Genomic DNA, 20,190 nt, shown 5'->3' with positions numbered 1-20,190 from the left:
TCATTGTTCTTGTCCTCTTCGACCTCGGGGGTCGGCTTGGTCAACACTTCGGTCAATTCGGGCATGGTGGCACGTGGATTTCAACTGAAAAGCAAACCAAACCCAAGCATTACAAATCCACACTACACCATAACACTATGATTCACGCTTCCCCTTCCAACCATGGCCTGAATTTTCGACCCGAGTCCCTAACCTAACCTACAAGCCTCAACGAGCGAGTGACCAATGGATCACTAGCAGCGGGATAACCGTGATTTATTTGGATTCTAGGGCATGCCGCTAAACAATAATGACCTCAACGTGATTAACCTCTACACAATCAAGTTCCCAAAATCTCACGTCTAGAAACAAGCGATTACAAGCTGGAAACCCGTGACAGTGGCCCGGCATGCATGGCGGGAGGTGGAGAGGATGGGGAAGGATGTGGCCCAAGGGTTGGACGGAGGGGATGAGCGAGATTAGGCCGGATTTCTTACCCGAGTTCAGAACAGAGTCTATTTTCAGACACAACAGCGTGGACGAAGCAAGGGAAGGAAGAAGGAGTGAAAAGTGACTTGATAAGACTAAGGTGAAGCAGTTTATTTAACGGTGGATTGGGGTTGGATACGGATTCATCGGTGACATGGATGAATAGAGGTACAATAGTTTTTTGCATTGATGATTGAATGTGACTCAAAAGCGCGGATAGTGGTTGATGTTTGGTAGAATGGGATCGATTTATCGAGATCGAGCTAGGTCATAGATGTGGGCGACTGGGTCCAGAAGTGGCACCCTGAAAAAGGCATGATTTGCGGTGATCCTGGATCTGCTGTACTTGAGAGACTTGAGGTGACCTCGGGGCTTAACATAAAGCTCCCAATTTTTCACTGGAAGTGGAGAAGTTCCCATAGCCATTCTGAGTTTGACGAGTAAGTAAAATGCAATCTTGAAGACATCACGAACGCTCTAGTAGATGTAGTTTTAAGAAGAAACAAAAGGGCGGCAATTGCCACATTGGTCACGGGCAAGAGACCAATAAAATGGCCGCGATTAAAGAGCCATCTGGAGGCCAGAAAAATACCGGGAACTCTCGTCGAATAATTATCATTCCATGAATTTGCCCCAAGCGTTTCGTACTTCAGTTACCAGCCCGTAGCACATGTATTTCAATGTAAAATGGCAAAGTTACTAAGTTTGGCTTTTTTTGTGTCATGCCTTCGGTTTGACTGTCAAAAAAGTTCAGTGTTGCAAAATAAAGCTATTTGACGTTCTCAATTCACGCAACCTACATTTTAGACGTAAGCCCTTTGACCAGTGAAACGGAAATTTGATCCCTTAGACAAAGCCCTTTTTGCCTCCGCTGACAACCACATGAAAATGCCACAAAATACTTACATTTCAAACAACGTCCCCCATAATAGAATTGCGTCCTTCATTACCATCAATGGGAACGGAATTCCCTTCAATTTAAAATGAAATACTTAAAATTGTTTTATTAAATTTAGTATTCATATCGCGTCTGATCCCCCAATGGTTTTATGTTTTCAAGGTGATTAGAAATAACAAGAATGCCTACCCTGAACTAATGAGCCACTCCAGGTAATGCCATGTGGAAATGTTCCTGGCCAATTTTTGGGGTAAACCTAAACCTATATATGTATGGGGTAAACTTATATTTCCCAATTTTTGATGAAAATTTAGGTCTCAAAACGATCAGCGTCGCTAGTTTTATGCCAAATCTCGGAGAAGCCCACTCAATCAAGAAAACACGAGTCACGATGGCCCCAAGTCTCCAAATAAGGCAATTCCGTCCGGGATTATGACTGTGCTTTTGGCATTAATCTCGCGGACATGACTTGGGGGGAGGCCGGTCCATATCTCAAAAAAAACCTGGTAGCTCCATTAAGACTTGGGTGAATGGACTCATACGTACAGTCATACAGTCATACCAGTCCCTGCATAAACTTACGAGCCTTATCAAGATGGCTCAGGTACACGAACTGCTCTATTCCCCGTCCCTTCTCGAGCTCCTTCGAGACCTGACCTGAATGTTGTGAACCGACCAGCTCCAATTCTGAATTGGAGGCCAACCATGTCGAGCCAGAGACTGACTAATAGAGTGAAGAACTCTAGCTAGCTACCTTGTTAGCTAGTCCTCCTTTCTTTCATGACTTTGTCGTCCATGATATCAAACTTCATTCAGGGCGGAATAAAGGTTCCCTACATGCTAATACATATGCTTTAATTGCGGAGGAAGACATGGAAGAGGAGAAAGAGGTCGTGTACAAGGCAACCTAGGCGTTGGTGAGTCTGCTCCGACGTGACAAGGTTCAAATTGAGGGGCATGATTCAGAGTTACCGACCACCGACGACTTCACAAGTCAACTCGATCTTGAGAGCTAGCTCGATCCACAAGCAGCACTCTCTACATAGTTCGAACGCATATGTACTACTAGCGCACACTACCATCTCGAGATGTCGTAGACAGTATATCCACGCTCAAAAGACTTTGGCCACAAAGCTCTAGCAAGGACCGACCTCAAGTGGGCACACACAGTAACACTTAGTCCGATGGATAAGATGCACACGATGTACCCGCCAAGTGGAGCATGGTCGAGAAGAAGCAAGGAAGCAAGCAAGCAAGCCAAAAAAAATCTCTATTCCCCTCCTCCCCGGACTTGATGAAGTTGGAGGAGCTGTCGTCTCCATTATCGCTCTCATTCTCTCTGTGCTCCGGAGTCACCAGAACCTGTCTTGAGAGCAGCGAAGTACGGAGGCGCCTGAGGATGGGGTCGGGTTTCATCGCCATTTGACCCCCTTGGAGTGGCGCTCGGCTCTTGATTGGTCGCGCTCTCGGAGCGGCGAAATCTCGAGCGCGGGAAAAGCCAGACAGGCGAGAACGCGCCGCCGCGATCCAAACGCGCACTGACACTCACTCACACTCACTCAGTCACTCACTCACTCCACTGACGACATCGGCAATGATGATCATGGCGCTCAAGAGGATATTGAGCTGTCTAAAAGAGGATCATTTAGTTCTCATATGACTGTCACCACATCATGATCAGCATGAGTGAGGAAAATTGCAAGATAGAAACGGTTCATCCGCAAAGTCCATCCGATTTGAAAATGGTGGAAGAGTCGTCAAGTCGGGTGGGGAGTCCGGAAATCAGAGTCACGGATTCCCCACCTCCGCCAGAATCTCCTAAGTCCTCTGTTCATCCAGAGGATGATACAAATAGTGCTCCTCCTTCTCCGGCATCGTCTTCTTCCAGACATACGCCCAATACATCCATGTCACAGATATCGCCCGTGGGATCGCCAACTATTCCACAACCACCCATGTTGTTCCAACCATTCCTGCCCCAGAGCCACAATCCTCACCAGCAGCATCAGCATCATCAGCATCACCCGCAAATGCCAGTTCTTCCATTCAGTATCGACAACATACTGAAGCCTAGTTTTGGACAAAGGCTCTTTCTCCACAGTGTTGCCGCTCGCATGGCCGCCGCCCATCATCAACACCGCCAAATACAACAGCAACAACAAAAACTGCTCCATGAGGAGTTCAAAATCAAGCAAGAAGTGCCACCAATGCTCAGTCCAAGTGGGAGTGAGGATTCAAATCATCTTGTTAGTGGCATTGGCAATTCGAGACACCATAGCTTCCACAGTAGCAATAATCACCACAACAGTACTAGCAGTAACAACAATCACATCAACAACAACAACAACAACGATAATAATAATAAGAACGTCATCAAGAACACGAGTGTCCCCAGTCAACCCGTTGATCTCAGCAGCCCAAAATCATTAAGTGACTCGAAAAGTCCAGATCTCAAAAAGGACGATGATGTTCCCCCGGGAATGGTGCGAGGTCCCAATGGCCAGCTTTGGCCGGCTTGGGTGTTTTGTACCCGATATTCCGATCGACCTTCTAGCGGTAAGCCTCTGGTATTATTACTCAGTGATGTTTATGTCAGGCTTTAGCGAAAATGTCATTTCCATGTTCAATACGACGTTAGGTACGATAGTTGAATGAAGGTACAAGGCTCGTAGGATCCCATGGAGGGGTTTTGTAGCTCGACGGTTTGACGGACGCAAGTCGTAAATCTCTCCGAAATCAATGTAGCAATACGTCCAATGTGATAATTGTTGGTGGTGTCAGCATTGGTTATGGTCAAGTTTTCAAACAAGAATTATGATGACGGCTCGGTTGACGATGGCAAATGACAGAATAAAGGATAGCAAAACAGTCGTCCACACTTAATCGAGGTAATCGGTACAAACCTCGAATTATAGACTGGGTGGTCTTGTTCTTTCGACGTCGCCTTAAAATAAGTTGGGGTGATGGCAAGTTTGGAAATCCATGGGAAAATGTGACAACTCATCTCGGTGTTTGCTGAAGAATCAAGACGATTGTTTTCCATGTTCGAGAATTTGTATCACATCTTTGAGAAGAAAGGAAAGGAGGGGGACATTCTAAAGGACTCGACCGGAATATCCATGTGACAAATTATGTTATGAAAGTATTCCAGAAGTCAGTTGTACCCCGTTGATACTGATTTGACAGCGGCCATGTTGGTGTCGTAATGAATTACGTTTGGATAAAAGAACACCCCGAATCTATGGCATTCCTAAACTTTCTCGGGGAATGTCTCCAACCGGGAGAAGCAATTTATTAATTGCCCCCCCTCCCCCCTTTGAACCCGACCCAATTCGAGCGGTCCATGTTTGCATTTCCAACCCTGTCTCCATTGAATCGTTTGCATACCAAAGTCACGAAAAAAGTCTCAAGACACACGCCACAACCCCTCCGTAGGTTATTATTAGTGCAACGTGTCCAATAGATCAGGTGCTTGATCCATCCAATCCAAGAGGCAAGAGTGTAGTAACTATAGGGTGAGGTGGCATTGCCTAGCCAAACCAATCTCAACCTGTGTAGACTAACCTAACCCACCCTTACGAGTCACCCCAACCAGCCACAATTGGCTTGGTCAAGACGATCTTTACTGACCTGGAGGACAGAGCACAAACACTCGGCTTATCGTTCTCATCCTAAAGAAAGACATCTCAATTGTTATATCGTCTCGGTAGGTCTACGCTAGATAGCTAGCTAGCATTGTAAAACCGCTAGCAGTACACGAGAAATATTTCTCAGAAGAATTCAAAATATGCTAAGCTCCGCCACATCGTCAAGCACCGACCTCTTAGTATTGGTATTTTGTGTCCGAGTCGCTTACTTATCCCACTGTTTTTATGCCTTTATTGCAGGTCCTCGGATCCGTAAGGTCAAGAAAGCCGAGAAAACACCCGCCACCCCCTACGACCGTTCCAAAGACAAGCGACCTCGCACCGCCTTCAGCTCCGAGCAATTGAACCGCCTCAAACGCGAATTCGAGGACAATCGCTATCTGACGGAGGAACGCCGGAAGAATCTCTCGCAAGAGCTCGGTCTGAACGAGAATCAGATCAAGATCTGGTTTCAGAACAAGCGCGCCAAGATCAAGAAAAGCACCGGACAGAAAGGCGAGTTGGCACAAATGTTGTCTTCTCATCATATCTGTCTCTTAATGACTCGAGAATGATAGGGCAATTTGAAGACAGATCAGCCAAGAACTTCTTGCCACCACTAAAGAGAAAGAAACGTAGAAAAGAGCCAACATTCAGAGAAATTCAAGCACCACCCAAAGATTATCATCATTATCATCATCATCATCATCATCACGAGACTTAGAGGGATCACGATGATCATGACAACGAGGGCAAAACCACCTTCTTTTACGCTATCTTCCCGATCCGAGGAATTTTGGAATTCGCCAGAAAGAAATGCTCTACTCATCATTCCTTAAGCTGTGGCTAGAATTACTGAAGGAGCCACTTGTTCCCACCTCCGTTCGGTAGCTCTCTAAGCATTCTCTAATTGGGAAATGCATTCACAGTTCACACAAGAGCTATTTGCAAAAAATGCCCAAAGCCCCGCTGTCGACTTACATATAAATGCCTCGGGGCGAAAAAGACACGGATGACCATGTTTTCAATGAGTCGAAATGCATCTAAGAAATTCTCGACACAAAAGATTGGACATGAACGAACGAGAACGAGCAGAACATAAAACGTACCACGCAATCCACCCTCAAATCCAACCTAAGCAACAGTAGCAATGCAATATCTACCCTGAAATGCTCTTGGTTTGAAAGAATCAATCATATCAAGCAGAGCTTTCAACCCTTCTGCAACAGAGCCAAATCAGAAAACGTACACACACTGATGTTTTTGACTTCGTGATTACTTATATAAGTCATTTAAAACACTTGCCAAACTTTATTGTTGCAACTGGGTTTTGATTGAGCAGGGCTACAAATCAGTGTCTTCCGGAGTAGCTTTTCGTTTGTGAATCTGTGATACCCTCCGATTGGCGAAGTTCGTACGTATTTCGATGGATGAGCAATTTGATATACCTGTCATGACTGGTGTGAAGTCTGTTCCACTTGATGCCTTGGAGACGATGAAGAAGAGCTCTTTAATTGGTTGACGAAAAACGAACTGATGATTGAGAGGCTGATTAAGGCTTGAAATGGGAGAGGCGGTTTCGCCACATACTGAACGAGACATGCCTGATTTCCTGCTAAATCAACATTGAACGATCGCATTTGGATCAGCTGGAGAATCCAGCATCTAACTGTAGGCAGCAAAAAAAAAGAGCTTCATTGCTCCACGAACGACGGCTATGTAGAGAGACCATTAGGACTCTTTGGTTGATTTGAGCTCAAATTCTTTTGGAGATACCAGAAGGCTAATTCCAGCCCGGCTTATCTCGTGGAGAAGTTATCATCTCTGGTTTATTTACTCGGATAAACAATGGGCAACCCATTATCATCGGGAGTCGGAACCGCAACGACCAGTTCTCGGATGCATCAAGTAATGATACGTGGTTTCGAATTCTTGTTGTCACAATTACCTACCCATCACCCGCCCCAACCAAAGGAACATTATCAATTTCGGCTTTTGCTACCTCATTTAGTGCGCGAGAACACGCAGAGCCGAGAGATAATTTGAGAGTACAATTACACAAATAGTTTTTGTTCTCGATCTGGGAGGTCTTCTGATTTCATAGAACACTCCGTTTCGAGCGTCGTTCGTTGTCACTCAAGCTACTCGAGCGCATTGTTTCACATACTTTGGCCGCATTTGTTCAAGTGAAAGTCACGACAACGACAGCGATAGTGGCGGAGAATCGGTACAGATAATACATGCTGACTTGAGAGGAAGACGGAATCACAAACTAAATCCCCTCGGAGCTTCGAACACATACGTACAACAGAGCACTGCTCTTTACCTACATACACACCCAACAACGATTTCTATTTGCACACATGCAGTAACAACCACACGCAAGTGATCTAAATGGCCGATCTCTGATGGGGTTCGAACAACATAGAACTTGCTATTAAGAACTGGCGTACATAAGAACAGTGCGTACTTACGTAGTTCGTGCACATATTATGATTATGATCAGTCTCGAATATGTGAAGTGGGTGGGTGGAGAGAGATTGCGAATTATGAACAACCTTAGCAAACTTTAAGACGGATTGATAGGGAGAGAGAGAACAACAGGATATGTTTCTTTTTGAATTTCCCTTTGATAAGTCAGAGAAGCGAATCCCTTCGCAAAAGACCTCACTAGTCAAAAAAAAACACGTCCCTTCTAACTTGCCCTCATGCTGTTGTTGGTCGATAGTTGGGGGGTTGGGAAATAAGTTATCTCTTGTGAGGAAGAAGGAGGCTTTTTCAATTTCCCTCTTTTCCACTAAATTGACTTCACAAAAAGTGCAGCCGAGAGAAAAAAAAACGGCTGTTTTGGGGCAGGAAGAAAGGGCCACATGGCAGCCCTTCGTCTTTGTTACAGCCACAACCCCGAGCGTTTCACGTTTTGGCCTCCTTGGTCACTGATGGGTGGTGGGTTGGCAGCTGATCCCAACCGTAATGTACTCGGCGTTTAGAACCAAAACGATCCAGTATAAAATGTGCGGAGGGTTTGGAGTTGGTACGTATGGAAAGCCATCTCGAAATTCTCTCTCTCTCTCTCTTAATTCCCTGGACTCAGCTAGACGAATGGGTTCTTCTGATCCAATTGTTCACAATTTCTCGTCCCATGGCAGCCTTGAGGGAGCACTGTGGAGACAGTCGCATATGTAGCTGCCTTTGATCCATGGACGCATATAAACCCGTACAACTTAATACAAGAGTTACAGTCCGTTTCTAGGACTGTCCTCTCTCAATACGGGAATTCATGATTTCCGATAAGCGAACCGAGTTCCTGAATATGAGGAGCTTGAGGTTGAGGTTCCACTGCCAGATTTAAATAGAGGATTGATTATGGAGAAGATGACCGCCCCTGGCACAACACTCATTAACCCCTGTTCTCTCTTGCTGCCTTGCCTCACCCACAAAGAGGGCCATCATCCTCCGAAGCCATCTTAACTCAGTCTGGAGAACCTGGGAAGGGAATGAATGACAGGATACTTTCTCTCACAGGAGAATATCCATCATTTTTCAAAAATTGACAATAATGTGTGAGTCATGCTAATCCCGAGGAATGCCGAACTCATTCTTCTTCATTCTTCGGGCGAATCATCCCGGGACCAAAAACGACGGAACATACAGAGAAGAGAGCAAAGGGGGGTGTCCGTCTAAAGAGAGCTAGCTGCCCGGAACTGTATCTAGTACGAAGACCTCATCCAGAATGGATGGGCATTGAGACTGATCCTATTTAGACCACTCGTGTGTGGTCTGTGTGCGGCCCAAGGAATATCTCTGCTATTCCCAGTAATGAGACGGATGATTTTCCGCTCGCACATTCATCGTTATGACGAGTGTCTGTCTACATATATACGATACGTACAGTACTGTATGCATAGTCAGTATGTGTGTGTTCAAGAATCAAGACCGTTTTGGTCCTAGTGTTCTAGGTCTTGGGGTCGGCGCCGGATTTTATGGTTCATCCCGATGGGAATGCATTCCTCCAAGTGCAGAAATACATTAATTGAGGTGTTTTCTGGGCAAACGAACGAGAGCAAAACCAATCTCTTGTTCAAGCTTGGAAAAAGAGCAATCATGGCCTGAGTTGCGAGCGAGACGTGCTCGTTAAGTCAGTCTATTCACCCAAGCAACTCCGATATCCACTATTCAGCGGTTCAGGTGTGTGTGGGGGGAGGGGGGGGGGCGATACGGCGACGACGAACTCCACCATCCTCTCGTCCATCTCGATTGCCATCATCATCATGATCATTGCCAACAGCCTCAACCTCAACCTTGTGCGGAAGGTTTCGGGGATCTACTTTCCATCAGAGCCCCACTAAGTTCAATCCAATCGGCCGTCACACGCTTACGTTCTCCTCATCCAGCACATATGTTCATACCATCAGCATCTGTGCGAGGGATAAAGATGGTGGAAAAATGACATGTTTGCCTTTCATCCGCCATACCCAGTCCGAAGCGATATCTCAATGTCAAATAGATAAATCACTTTTTTAGCTTGTCGATTGATATGGAAAGGCATGTCCATTGTACCTCGACTGAATTCCAAGTCCAGTCGGAATACTGTCTTTGCTTGACTCTTTTAATCATTCTGTAGGGAATAGTTTCAGATTTTCGTTTTGCATGAAGGAGGTCTTTCAAGTCATTAAAATCATGTCAGAGAAGTGCAAATATAAAGCTTGAGAATAATTAGACTCGCCCTATTCACATGTTCCGTCTCATGAACACCTCAAATTGAATAGACACATTAGTTTAGCTTTAGTTCCGACTCCTTTTGATGAAAAGTGCTTTTTGCACTTTATCCAAGTGACATCTCTCCACAAAAGCCTTGGGCGACATCATTATTGGTGGCCATGGTTGGTGCTTGTCCCACCACTAACCACTTACAGGGATGAGGCACAACTCATAAAAAAAGTTCCTAAACATTGAGGTGCTCATTAGTGCTACTTACACGAGAAGGAAGGAGAGAGAGAGAGAGTGAGCCGAAGTGAAGGTTTTTCCCTATTTCTTTTATACGTTGTATGGATCTATAGGGTTGTATTTACAGGTGGGTACGCTTCCGTCTTGGCCATGGCAACCCTCATGACTTGTTGAGACTTCTCCAAGGAGCCTTTCTTGTAAAGGTTCTGATCTGAGTAGCCAAACCTAGGAGGAACGACATTCGTTTGAAAGAAATTGGAAGCCAAAAGATCACAAGATTGATAGAGAGAGTCTCGTCGGTCAGTCAGTCGATCGGTCGGTCGGTCGGTGGGTCGGTCGGTGGGTCGGTCAGTTAGTGGGCGATGTGACGATGTTGGGACTGACGACAGATCGGCTCGCTTCTGTCTTTCCTCTCGGAACATACTAAGATAGTGCAGTAACTACATTGTACATGTACCATGCACTCCTACTAAGCTACGTCAGAGACTACTTGATTGAGCGGACTACTTTGGAGTTAAATTTTAGAAGACCTCTCAATAATTCATTGCTACCTAGGAAACCACGATAGCATCTCGTTGACGCTTATCGAGGATTTCGGTCAATGTTTTTGCCTGAGAATTAGACACCCAAATCTCCGGCTCACAATGGGTGGTCAGTCGTCATTGCATTGATTCAAAGTCCAATCATTTTTTAGCTTCTTCGCCATTCATAGACTTCAATCAATACCCAAAGGTGAGTTTTGTAGATGGAAGACGAAGTCTTTGAAGCACGTTTTGAAGCTCACCGAACGTGTAATGACTAATGAGGAATATGTTTTTGTCTGCGCCTCATTAAAAGTGTGTCACCCGTCGAGGCAACTATCTTAGCCCAGGTATCAGTTTTCCACTTCATTTTACTCCCAACTCCCCGGGAACATGAACTTTTTTAAGAGCGCCACTGAAATTGGACCCAATGCAGCTGACTCGACTTGATCTCCCCCCAAAGAAAAAGAACAGTGAACACTCTCCGAGCGGGTTAATCTCCCTCAGTTTTTAGCATCAATTATGGGACAATTTAAGGGTCTGTACAAGGGCGATAAGGCGACCATTAATTCTGTTAAGCTCCCTTGAGCGGCCGAGCGTGTGTCTGTGCATAACGGATAAATCTTGACACTACACAAATGAACTGTTAAGAATTTCAATATCGCTTGTTGCCACAAGCTCTGTGGTGCGGGCGAGAAAAGGGTGGGTGATTTGATTTGAGTAGGAAATGAGCAGTCGTTCGTTCCAAGAGCCAAGCTGAGCCGATAGAAAGTTTTGAGCAAACACCGTAAAACTTGGGATCATGGGATGGAAATTATGATCTGTCAATTTTGAGATGAAATCTTGAGTCAACTCTTTCGACCGAGAACAACCGGAGCAACTCAAATCTAAGAGGCAGGCAGGCAAGCAGGCAGGCAGGCAGGCAGGCAGGCACGTGTGGAAGTTACTGGATAGGTAAAAGGAGGGGAAAGATTGGAATTTTTATGTTCAAGTTTTTCTCGCGTTTTCTCCTGGGTGGCAAGATTATGCTCGTTTCTATGTCAGGATGGGACCCGTTCAACTAAACTAAAGTTCGATCCACCCTGAAAACCCGTTGGCCTCTCCGAAAGTTCGTCTATTAGGCTCTGGCTTTGGCTTGAAAAGGAATGAAATTAATGATTGTTTTTGTAGCCGTGTGGATATTTTGCATAGTTTTTCGAGTTTCAAAACAATTTGTCTTGTCTAATTGGAGCAAGTGTGAGGGCTTTGCTAAGCAATTAATACCTTCGAACCAGGCTCAAAGTGGCAAAGTCACTTGTCAAGGTTATTTTTTCCAACTCACAACATCGCCCATAAACTGGGTTGGTTTACTTTTTATGTTCCATGAAGTAGCTGCTTCAACATCTCTGCTTCATACACGTTCGTTCTCCCATTACGCATTGGACAAGGTGGACCGTGGAGAAAAGGGAATCAAGTCAACTTGTTCGCCATGTAACCCAACCAAAAGCGCCATATCTTCATGAAGAAGATCTCAAGAACAACCACTACCAACCATACCACCGAACTCCTGGTTCACTTACGCACACACACACACACACACACATACACAGAGCCATTCTTGAGTGCACAAGCTCAAAGCAAGCAAACTACAACAGTGCCCTACCAACTAGAGTACGTACTGTACGTCTTTGAATGTGGGCAAGCCATTTCTTTCCTTTTTGACTCTTGAGCAACTCAATTTGCGACCAGATTTAGAAGATAACAGTCCTGCTTCCTAGTCATTAGCATTGAAGACGATATGAAGCTCCACTGACATTGGCATCTCATCCACCTTGATCGGTCATGTGTCTTCAGTTTGGCAGTGATATCCGTGAGACATGGAACCAATTCAGCCACCCTTAGGGGATATCCAGCCCAAAGGGTTGAAGTTCACCATTGAAGAAATTCTAAAGCCGGATCAGCCGAAGACCAAGGCTAGAAAGGATCCCAAACCCTCGATAGCCTTCAATTACAACTTGCCAGCCTGGATCTTTTGCACGCGGTATTCAGATCGACCTTCCTCAGGTGAGTTCGAAAGGGATTGTTTATTTTCCATTTTCCTTGCTCTCGGCACTGATTGGCTTGCCAAAAGTAGCTGGTTTTATGATCCAGAGCACTGAGAATGAGAGCAACGAGTCCGTTTGTGGCAATAAATGTTAAAAGAGCAGTAAAACCATCGCGAGATTGAGCTTTAAGTAGAGTTCTCAATAGGTGTGAGAACGGGACTCTTCTTAAGAACGGTGGGAACGAGCAATCCGAATTACAACCTCTACGGTGGATAATCCATCGTTGAAAATGTCCCATTTCCATCACAGCATTACTCTATAGATGAGACAGAAGAAAAGGCCAAATCGTATCGTTACAAAAGGATCTTAGAAGAGCGTAAACCAATATTGCAGGGTCATCCACAGAATGTCGTACTGCTTGTCTATCTAAAGTGAGTTAGGCAGGTTTTGTCCATATGTCTCGTTGTTAATGGTCTCGAGATTTTCCTCTCCCTCTCTTGCATTTATTTTGGAACTAAGTGGCTAGGTTTAGTCCCGTACTCTAATGGCGGTATTCCTGCTGAGTCGGATGTGTGGTCTGAATCCTCAATGACTTCGTTTTCTTTGAAGTGTTTCAGCTTCTTTCTCAGTCACCGGTACCATGCTCTCCACGGTTAGTCTCTAGCGGCCAGAGAATAACCAATGTGTGTAGCTTCGGCTTCAAACTTCATACACATACTATGTAGTACAGTACGAACGCACCATTGCCAATGCAAGCAGAAGAAGGAGCTTTACCATAGAGGCCGGACAACTGGAGAAATGGACGGGGCTGTTGCGGTACTATCATTTTGTTGTTAGGGGATAGGACAGCAGTCAGCCATGATTTCCAATTTGTAGACTTATGGGGATGCCTAGCTTGTCAAGGGAAAGGGACGCAGATTTTTCGAAGTTTCAAAAAGTTTGTGGAACAAATTGGCCTCTTACTCCTACTTTGAATCAATATTTTGTCATTTGAATGAAATGAAAGATGATAGCTGTTTTGTTGTTTGCTTTGAAAGCATTCACTTTAGATTGTTCAATTGGTTATGGTGGAATGAAGAAGGTTATGGCCTTAGACTATTGTCAATCGGAGGTAATGTTTCATGATATTGTCACATTTCAAACATGGACCTCCGAATCCAACTCTGTGGTAAATGGATAGTAATGTGTCGTCTCTCTGTGACTTTCTCGGTATGCTCCTTCACAGACATCGAGAGAATATTTCTAGAAGCCCTTGGCTTGTACAAATCGAACTGTTTGAACGGGTAACTTGTGTTCATTTGGGAAATGCAATTCTCATGTACGTAGGCTTTCAACGAGTGGATAACAGTTCCTCATGTGACTAACTCTACATGTCTGACCCTTTTCCATATTCGTAATCTGCAATTGGGTTGGGCGGTGTGTTTTAATCATATCTACACAGAGTAGGCTAAATAAATTTTTACACTGTTGATGATGGCCATCCCGGTGGTCCCGCTCCCACCATTCATGTCCACATCGCTAGTAAATGAAACGTGTAGAGAAATTATGGGATTGTTCTACTTCTCAAGAAGATCTAATCCAACTAATTAATGAGCTTAAAAAGGCTTGACCAGTGCCATCCATCCATCCATCCATATCACCCGTCAAAGCCAGCCAGCTCCTTGTTCCCAGTACGTAGTACATAAACCAGAAGGACCACCTGTAGCAGCAGCAGCAGCAGTGGTGATAGCAGCCCTTGTTCGAGTTTTAATTGCATTGATTGCCCACTCTACTTGGCGGTAGATAACAATGAAATAAGGCATTATCAAATAAGAAAGGCCAATTACCAGTCGTCTTGCTTGCTTGAGAGGTGCCCAGGAATGTGATGGCCAAACACCACGCACGTCATTCGCTTATCTGTCTCTTTCCTTTCTCCTTCTGGCCCACTTCCAATCGAACTCAACCCTTTGGAAATATGTGCCTGCATTAATAGAAGTAGGGGAAGTCAGTCAGAACCTCTTCAAGATCTTCGAATCGTAATTCTGCGTGCTTCCGTCAAGGAAATAGGAAGGTTTCTGAATGCTCTTCATTTTGATTCGCACAGATCCCGACCGAGAAGATCGTTGGGTAATTGAGATATCATACCAGGTTAATTCCAATGAAATAGCTCAAATTGTCGGCTTTGAATCGAGTGCCAGAGCCTGTCTTAATCTCTGCCCAACCGAACACCAATGAAGGTGTGAGTCGTATAGCGATGTTACACTGACGCGTCGTGAATTCAAAAGATCTTTATTTGGCCAATTTAATGCACCGGTTGGTTGCGGCCATTAAGGTTGAGCCTTGACAAGATTCCTTCGTTATATCCCGGTGTTCTTGTGCGTTAATTTGCCTGCGACTCCTCTCAAGAGTGATTTTGATGTTGGTTGTGTTGTTCAGGTGGTCTGTGTTTTCCTTTGGTGGTAGATCCTCACGATGTCCACGATTTGAAGCCGGCACTGTCTAATCAAGGGGAGGCAGCGAAGAAGGGCTATGGGCAATCTCATCATCATGATACATTGTTCTAGACTTGATCAAATGACAAAGTTTAATTGAATTGCCTTCCTCACACGTCGTTGCACACAGCTTGGAGTAAGTAATGTGTGGCAGTCAGTGGGAGTTAGTCGTGGGCTCGTAGAATCGTAGTGGTAGATAGTACGCGAAACCATGTCTCCGCCTGGTTTGAGGAAGAAGCCAGGACAAACAATTGGTTCAAATTTGCCCCTGAGCAGCCACCTCATCAAGGTAATTAATTAATTGTGAGAATGTCATTTCCCTCTCACAACTTTCTTTGTTGCACTGGTTCCTGGTCGTGCGTGGTGGTAGAGTGGATATTTGTGCGTCAAAACTCATTTCCAAAAGTCAATTTTCTGTACCTATCACCTTACCGTCATCACTGCCACCACCACTACCACCACCTCCTCCTCCTCCTCCTCCTGCTCCTCCTCCTTCTCATCAACCTTCGAGGCCAATCGGTCGTGAGGAAATGAATCTTTGTATTGAATCGACCGAAACTGAATTCAATCCCATCCAGGGTGAATATGGAAGGATGGATGGATGGATGAGATCTGAAAAGAGTGCCAATTGAACTCCCTGGGAACCGACCAATGAAAAGCGGGTGAAAAGAGGGAGCACTGCTCTTAATTACTTGAATGAGATAGGTAGATAGACACCAAGTTGGTTGGTGGGTTAGAAAAGATTCAGAAAGTAGACACATTTACAGAGTGCTATGAGACTCATGGCGATGATAAAGAGGAGGAGGAGAAGGAGGAGGAGGAGAAAGAAGGTCCTGGTACATGCATGCTCTGCACCGAGGAAATTGCGTCACGTTTTAATGCCTTTCCATGACAAAGATGACAACAAAAGGACTAGTTAGCATTTTCATAATATCCTACCAGGGAAGAATAATCGATGTAGATTCATGCTGTCTATCCATTTTTATGAAATTATCTATCCATTGTGTTGTAACCTCTCAGGTTGAACACATTTCATCGTGAAGGGAAAGCAATTGGACTTCCAAACTGAGGGAAAATGTTTCAAGTCGTGTTGAATCAATTCAATGTAAACTACATTAGCATTTGTTTATGACACTGTGATGATGAGCGTTAAAAGAAATATTTAAAACGCAGTCAGGTCACTCATCTACGGACTATTTAGTTCATTTAAAAAAGGGCATTGACTCATTATGTTGAAACTTCATATGCCATTTTCTGACCAGACAACATCAAACAAGTCGTTCACATATCAGAATATAATCCGATTATCAAGGTATTTATAGAATAGGACCAAGACATGTTTCACCAATTCAGGCGGAGTTACTAATTCAACCATTGTTCCGTAAATGTCTAGTCATGGACCTCGAAATATCTGGACATAAAGGAAATCATGGATTATTCCAAATCAGGCATCTTCCCTTGCCCTTGTTATAAGTGGCCTATCGAAAGCTACGATGGTTGTAGACACAAAAAAGCGAGCCTCAACTGGCACTTATCCATATGTTCAGAGGTCTTTGGTCAATGGTTTGAGGGCACTCGGCAAGGGTTTGGGTCGGATGGATGCTGGAGAGCGTTAAAGATTTGAAATGTTTTATATTCAGCATAGACAATGACTTGCCATCCGACAATGATCATATCATCAACATACTGATGACGGCCAAAGTCAGAAGGGGACCCCGCAAACCCGCAGCACAAGGCACGGCTCTCCCTCTCCTTATTCATTCAGACTTCAGAGAGTCAGCAGTGTTGGCTGGAAGCCACTTACTTCCAATTCTAAACCTCCAAAAGCCAAACGCTAAACTCCATCCCCTACGAGCAACAACATCAACAACAACAACAACAACAACAAAGACTGCACTCAAACACACGCACACACACACCATCACCGACGTCATTCGTGATGATGACGACGTCGACGTCAACGAGCTTGCTTGGATCGATGTGGATAAAGCAGTCGCCTTCGACGTCCACGTTGAAGGAGAAGAAGATTGGCTTTGGAAATTCGTAACGAGCTCAACCCCCCCGGTTCAGTTAAAGAATCAATTTAGTCGATCAGCCCACAAACTCCTCGGAGGATTGAAGAGGAATGGTCTCAGCCCATCCAATTCAGGGCGATCATCACTGTGAACTAAACAGAGACTGCCTGCCTCACTGGCTGGATGGCTTGCTGGCTTGTCTCAATGATTAGATTCAAGAATTTGGCTGGCCAATGCTGGAGACGCGTATCGTTGGAGATTGGACAAGCTGTTCGATATCCACGGACTTGGAAAGAAAGACACCGAATGAGTGAGTGAGTGAGTATGAGCGAAAGAGCCAGAAAGAGCCAGAGAGAGAGAGCGTTAGTTTCAAGTATTGGGATTATTGCCAGTCTGTTTGTTGAAGGGAGGGAACAACGCAGCAAAGGCGGATAACGAGAGCGAAAAAGGAGGTGGGAGAATGGACACGCCTCTCGGTCCAATTGTAATGGAGCAGGCATGAAATTTCAATTATGGTCATTGCACAGTTTCTCTCAATCGAGAGCCCTCAACCATAACGAGGAAAACAATCCGTTTGGTCGTGGAGAAGGGCACCGCTCAAGAATATGAAGAGGAAAAAAAAAGAACACAAGCCCTCTTCCCCAGAAACTTGAAGTGGCCCTTGATCAAGACGTACAGGACATACCACCCAATTAATTATTCTTCTTCATGAAAGTGCCTTTCCTTGGTGGTCATGTCCATCTGAAAATCTAGCCCATTCTTCCTACACCAAACGTTCGAGCTTGAAGCTCGGGTTCAGACCCAAGAATGCTTGGAAAAGACCCAGATGATGGCTAAATGAGCATTTGTGGTCGAGTTCGCTTTTAGTGTACAGCATTACCTCGACCTTAACAGCACCTTTGCATCGGTCATGCTTATTATTACCACGAAAAGTGGCCAAACTCGAACTGTTCAAGTCCAACAACTCTATTAGCATTATGAGCTGTATCTAATTGAAAGATACCGGAACATCCCAAACGAGCTGGTTGGTTTGACGAGCGATCGAGATCCTGAAATCACGGGTCATCTTAGTGGCCATAAACCGACCTACTACGGTCAAACAGTCCACAAGCTCATTGACCTTGCCATGCGTGTTCAGCATCACTTTCATTCCGGGTTCTTTCTATTTTTTTCTTCTTCTCTTTCCTGCCTCATGAATTGTGGATTTACAAGGTGGAGTATCACATGGGATGCTTGCTGTGTGTGGTCTGCGGGGAGAGAAAATCAAGATAAGACAAGACGACCGACTTCTGGTCTCACTACCACCTCTTATGAACTGGAGAACAACCGCTCAGCTACTTCTGTGGAACATCTCACACTCAGCACACAGATGCGAATCCTCATTTTGTTCGTTTCGTTCTAGCGTTCTATTCAGGATTGTTAATCGGTATAACCCTCGTCAGATATTCATTAATCCACTTGGTCGTCCGAACAGTTGATAGCGAGATGGGAAGGGAGTTGGGTCGCATTCGAGCATCGCTAGCGTGCTACCCTCCCTATGTAACATATGAATCTTTTCCCATTTGATAAAAGACTCAGGTGGAGCTAGTTATGCTGATCTTCAGATCCTCTTTTTCGATCCCTATTCGTCTCTGATTGGCTTAGACCATGTCGACGTCGAAGACCTACAGTTAAAAGTTATACCATCCGTACAAAGCTAAACAAGTTCTAGCTATTGATGATATGACCATTCAATTAGGAGGAACAGACAGATCTACAAGCTTGCTAACCAGTTTTCCAATCAGGGTGGTCCATTTCTTCCTTAGTCGGATTTTTTACTTGGCCGGCCAATCCTGTGGGGATCTTAGTGATGATTTCGACCGCGCCTAGATCTTCTTGGCATGCCTGTGTTTACTGGAAGGGTAACTAGCTTGAAATAGGTTCTAAATTTGAAATCAAGTTGCCAAAAGATCATTTCAATGACATGGTGAATGAGCCTGGTAGGGTGGGCTGGACTGTTCTCGCTCGTTGTATGGAGTGCTTCATGGTACACAGTCCGCACACATGATGGACACATTTGCCAAGTCGAAATGAAGTTGGTTTTGCTGGCCCAACGAGTTCTCATGGCTGTTACGGTCGGTTAGTCCTAACTCGGACTGGGCTGGTGGTTTGGCGAGCCATCTCGTTAGTAGTGATGAATCTTGCTCCTAAATCGCACCGGGACCATTTTCAGAATGGTGGCGTTTATTCAAAGCGTTCTACTTGGTAGTCATCAAAGCTCAAAGCAAAACCGCGAACAGGCAAATGAAGAGATCAGAGAGCGATAAAAAAAGAGCCTCTTTTGCAAATATGATTCAATTAATTATGCAGTACACACAATGACAGCCTGCCTGAAAGACCAATTGAGACTAACCTGCATATCAGATGGTTGGCTATTTTAATGACAAATTTGACGTTTCTCTCTCAAGGAAGTCGAGCACGAAAATCCAAACTGGACCGAAGAACTCAGCCGTCCAAACCTGAGAAAGAGACGAAGAAGAAGGTCCAAGTCATCCCCCACCAAGATTCTTCTTCTTCCTCCTCTCCTTCTTCTTTTTCTTCTTCTTCTTCTTCTTCATCGTCATTATCATTTTCTCATGATAAGAGACCTCGCACTGCTTTCAGCACCGAGCAATTAAAACGTCTGCAAAATGAGTTTCGCACAAACCGTTATCTCACCGAGAGCCGAAGATCCAGTCTGGCCCAGAGCTTAGGGCTCACCGAGAATCAAGTGAAAATCTGGTTTCAGAACAAACGAGCCAAGATGAAAAAGGCCCGACAAGTTGCTCACCCCAACTTAATATGAAATCTAATTTATGAACTCTTTCTATTAGTCCGGAGCCTTTGGCTCAAGAGGCATACATATACATATGCAGTATCTTAGTGACATTATACTCTACAATTCGAAAAGCCGCAAGACCACAGAGTCACTAACTTATGAAATGCTCTTGGAGCTCAGCCACCACAGTAGAAGTTGAAGAGTTCATTGGAAATAAAGAGTCTTGGCAGATGTTATCCTTCAACGAGGAGGGTCCAACAAGATACTTGGGCTTGGACATTCTCGTGGCCCAATGACCCGGAAACAAAAACGTTGATCACAACACCTATGCAAAGTGAATGGGACGAGCACCCATGATAGGGACGGCCATCATTCCCGCTCCGTTCGTTGGGCGGACCCACCAAGCTCACAGAGAATATGGGA

At 44.9% G+C, this 20,190-nt stretch overlaps 3 protein-coding genes and 1 long non-coding RNA gene across 8 annotated transcripts in view; 3 read left to right on the top strand and 1 right to left on the bottom strand.

The window, feature by feature from the left end:
• Window positions 1-552, bottom strand: part of LOC131877354 (nascent polypeptide-associated complex subunit alpha-like) — a 1,605-nt gene extending 1,053 nt beyond the window's left edge. The window contains exons 1-2 of one of the 4 annotated variants that reach the window (XM_059222987.1): window positions 477-552; window positions 24-84 (exon numbers count right to left, since the gene is read on the bottom strand). In XM_059222987.1, coding sequence (XP_059078970.1) covers window positions 24-65 — 42 coding nt within the window. In that variant the 5' untranslated portion in view covers window positions 66-84; window positions 477-552. Of the gene's footprint in view, window positions 1-23; window positions 99-339; window positions 388-476 lie in introns of those variants that run through there. The other 3 variants (XM_059222995.1, XM_059223005.1, XM_059223012.1) reach the window with 3 other exon arrangements.
• A 1,730-nt stretch (window positions 553-2,282) lies between these two features.
• Window positions 2,283-5,567, top strand: LOC131883740 (segmentation polarity homeobox protein engrailed-like). The gene is made up of 2 exons (XM_059231321.1): window positions 2,283-3,922; window positions 5,254-5,567. Exons 1-2 carry the CDS (start codon window positions 3,040-3,042, stop codon window positions 5,565-5,567), a joined length of 1,197 nt encoding a protein of 398 aa, XP_059087304.1. The 5' UTR covers window positions 2,283-3,039.
• Window positions 5,568-7,939: 2,372 nt separating this feature from the next.
• LOC131880956 (uncharacterized) lies at window positions 7,940-9,728 on the top strand. The gene is made up of 2 exons (XR_009373311.1): window positions 7,940-8,026; window positions 8,246-9,728. It is a non-coding gene; the product is annotated as an uncharacterized LOC131880956 (long non-coding RNA).
• A 2,376-nt stretch (window positions 9,729-12,104) lies between these two features.
• On the top strand, window positions 12,105-19,990 carry LOC131882580 (homeobox protein engrailed-2-A-like). 2 transcript variants are annotated; one of them, XM_059229775.1, is made up of 2 exons: window positions 12,105-12,503; window positions 19,418-19,990. In XM_059229775.1, the coding sequence occupies exons 1-2, from the start codon at window positions 12,317-12,319 to the stop codon at window positions 19,792-19,794; spliced, it is 564 nt and encodes a 187-aa protein (XP_059085758.1). In that variant the 5' UTR covers window positions 12,105-12,316; the 3' UTR covers window positions 19,795-19,990. The 2 variants fall into 2 exon arrangements, 1 of the variants encoding a protein (XP_059085758.1); XR_009373502.1 differs by lacking the exon at window positions 12,105-12,503 and adding an exon at window positions 13,034-13,300 and having other exon boundaries at window positions 19,418-19,558.
• The last annotated feature ends 200 nt before the right edge of the window (window positions 19,991-20,190 follow it).

Source organism: Tigriopus californicus, chromosome 1 (assembly GCF_007210705.1).
Source record: "Tigriopus californicus strain San Diego chromosome 1, Tcal_SD_v2.1, whole genome shotgun sequence".
Classification (NCBI taxonomy): Eukaryota; Metazoa; Arthropoda; class Copepoda; order Harpacticoida; family Harpacticidae; genus Tigriopus; species Tigriopus californicus.
This window is presented reverse-complemented; position numbering and strand designations above follow the sequence as displayed.

Coding starts and splice junctions, on each gene's coding strand:
- LOC131883740 (XM_059231321.1), top strand. CDS start 3,040: ATGATCAGCATGAGTGAGGAAAATTGCAAGATAGAAACGGTTCATCCG. Junction 3,923..5,253: donor TTCCGATCGACCTTCTAGCG/GTAAGCCTCTGG, acceptor CCTTTATTGCAG/GTCCTCGGATCCGTAAGGTC.
- LOC131882580 (XM_059229775.1), top strand. CDS start 12,317: ATGGAACCAATTCAGCCACCCTTAGGGGATATCCAGCCCAAAGGGTTG. Junction 12,504..19,417: donor TTCAGATCGACCTTCCTCAG/GTGAGTTCGAAA, acceptor TTCTCTCTCAAG/GAAGTCGAGCACGAAAATCC.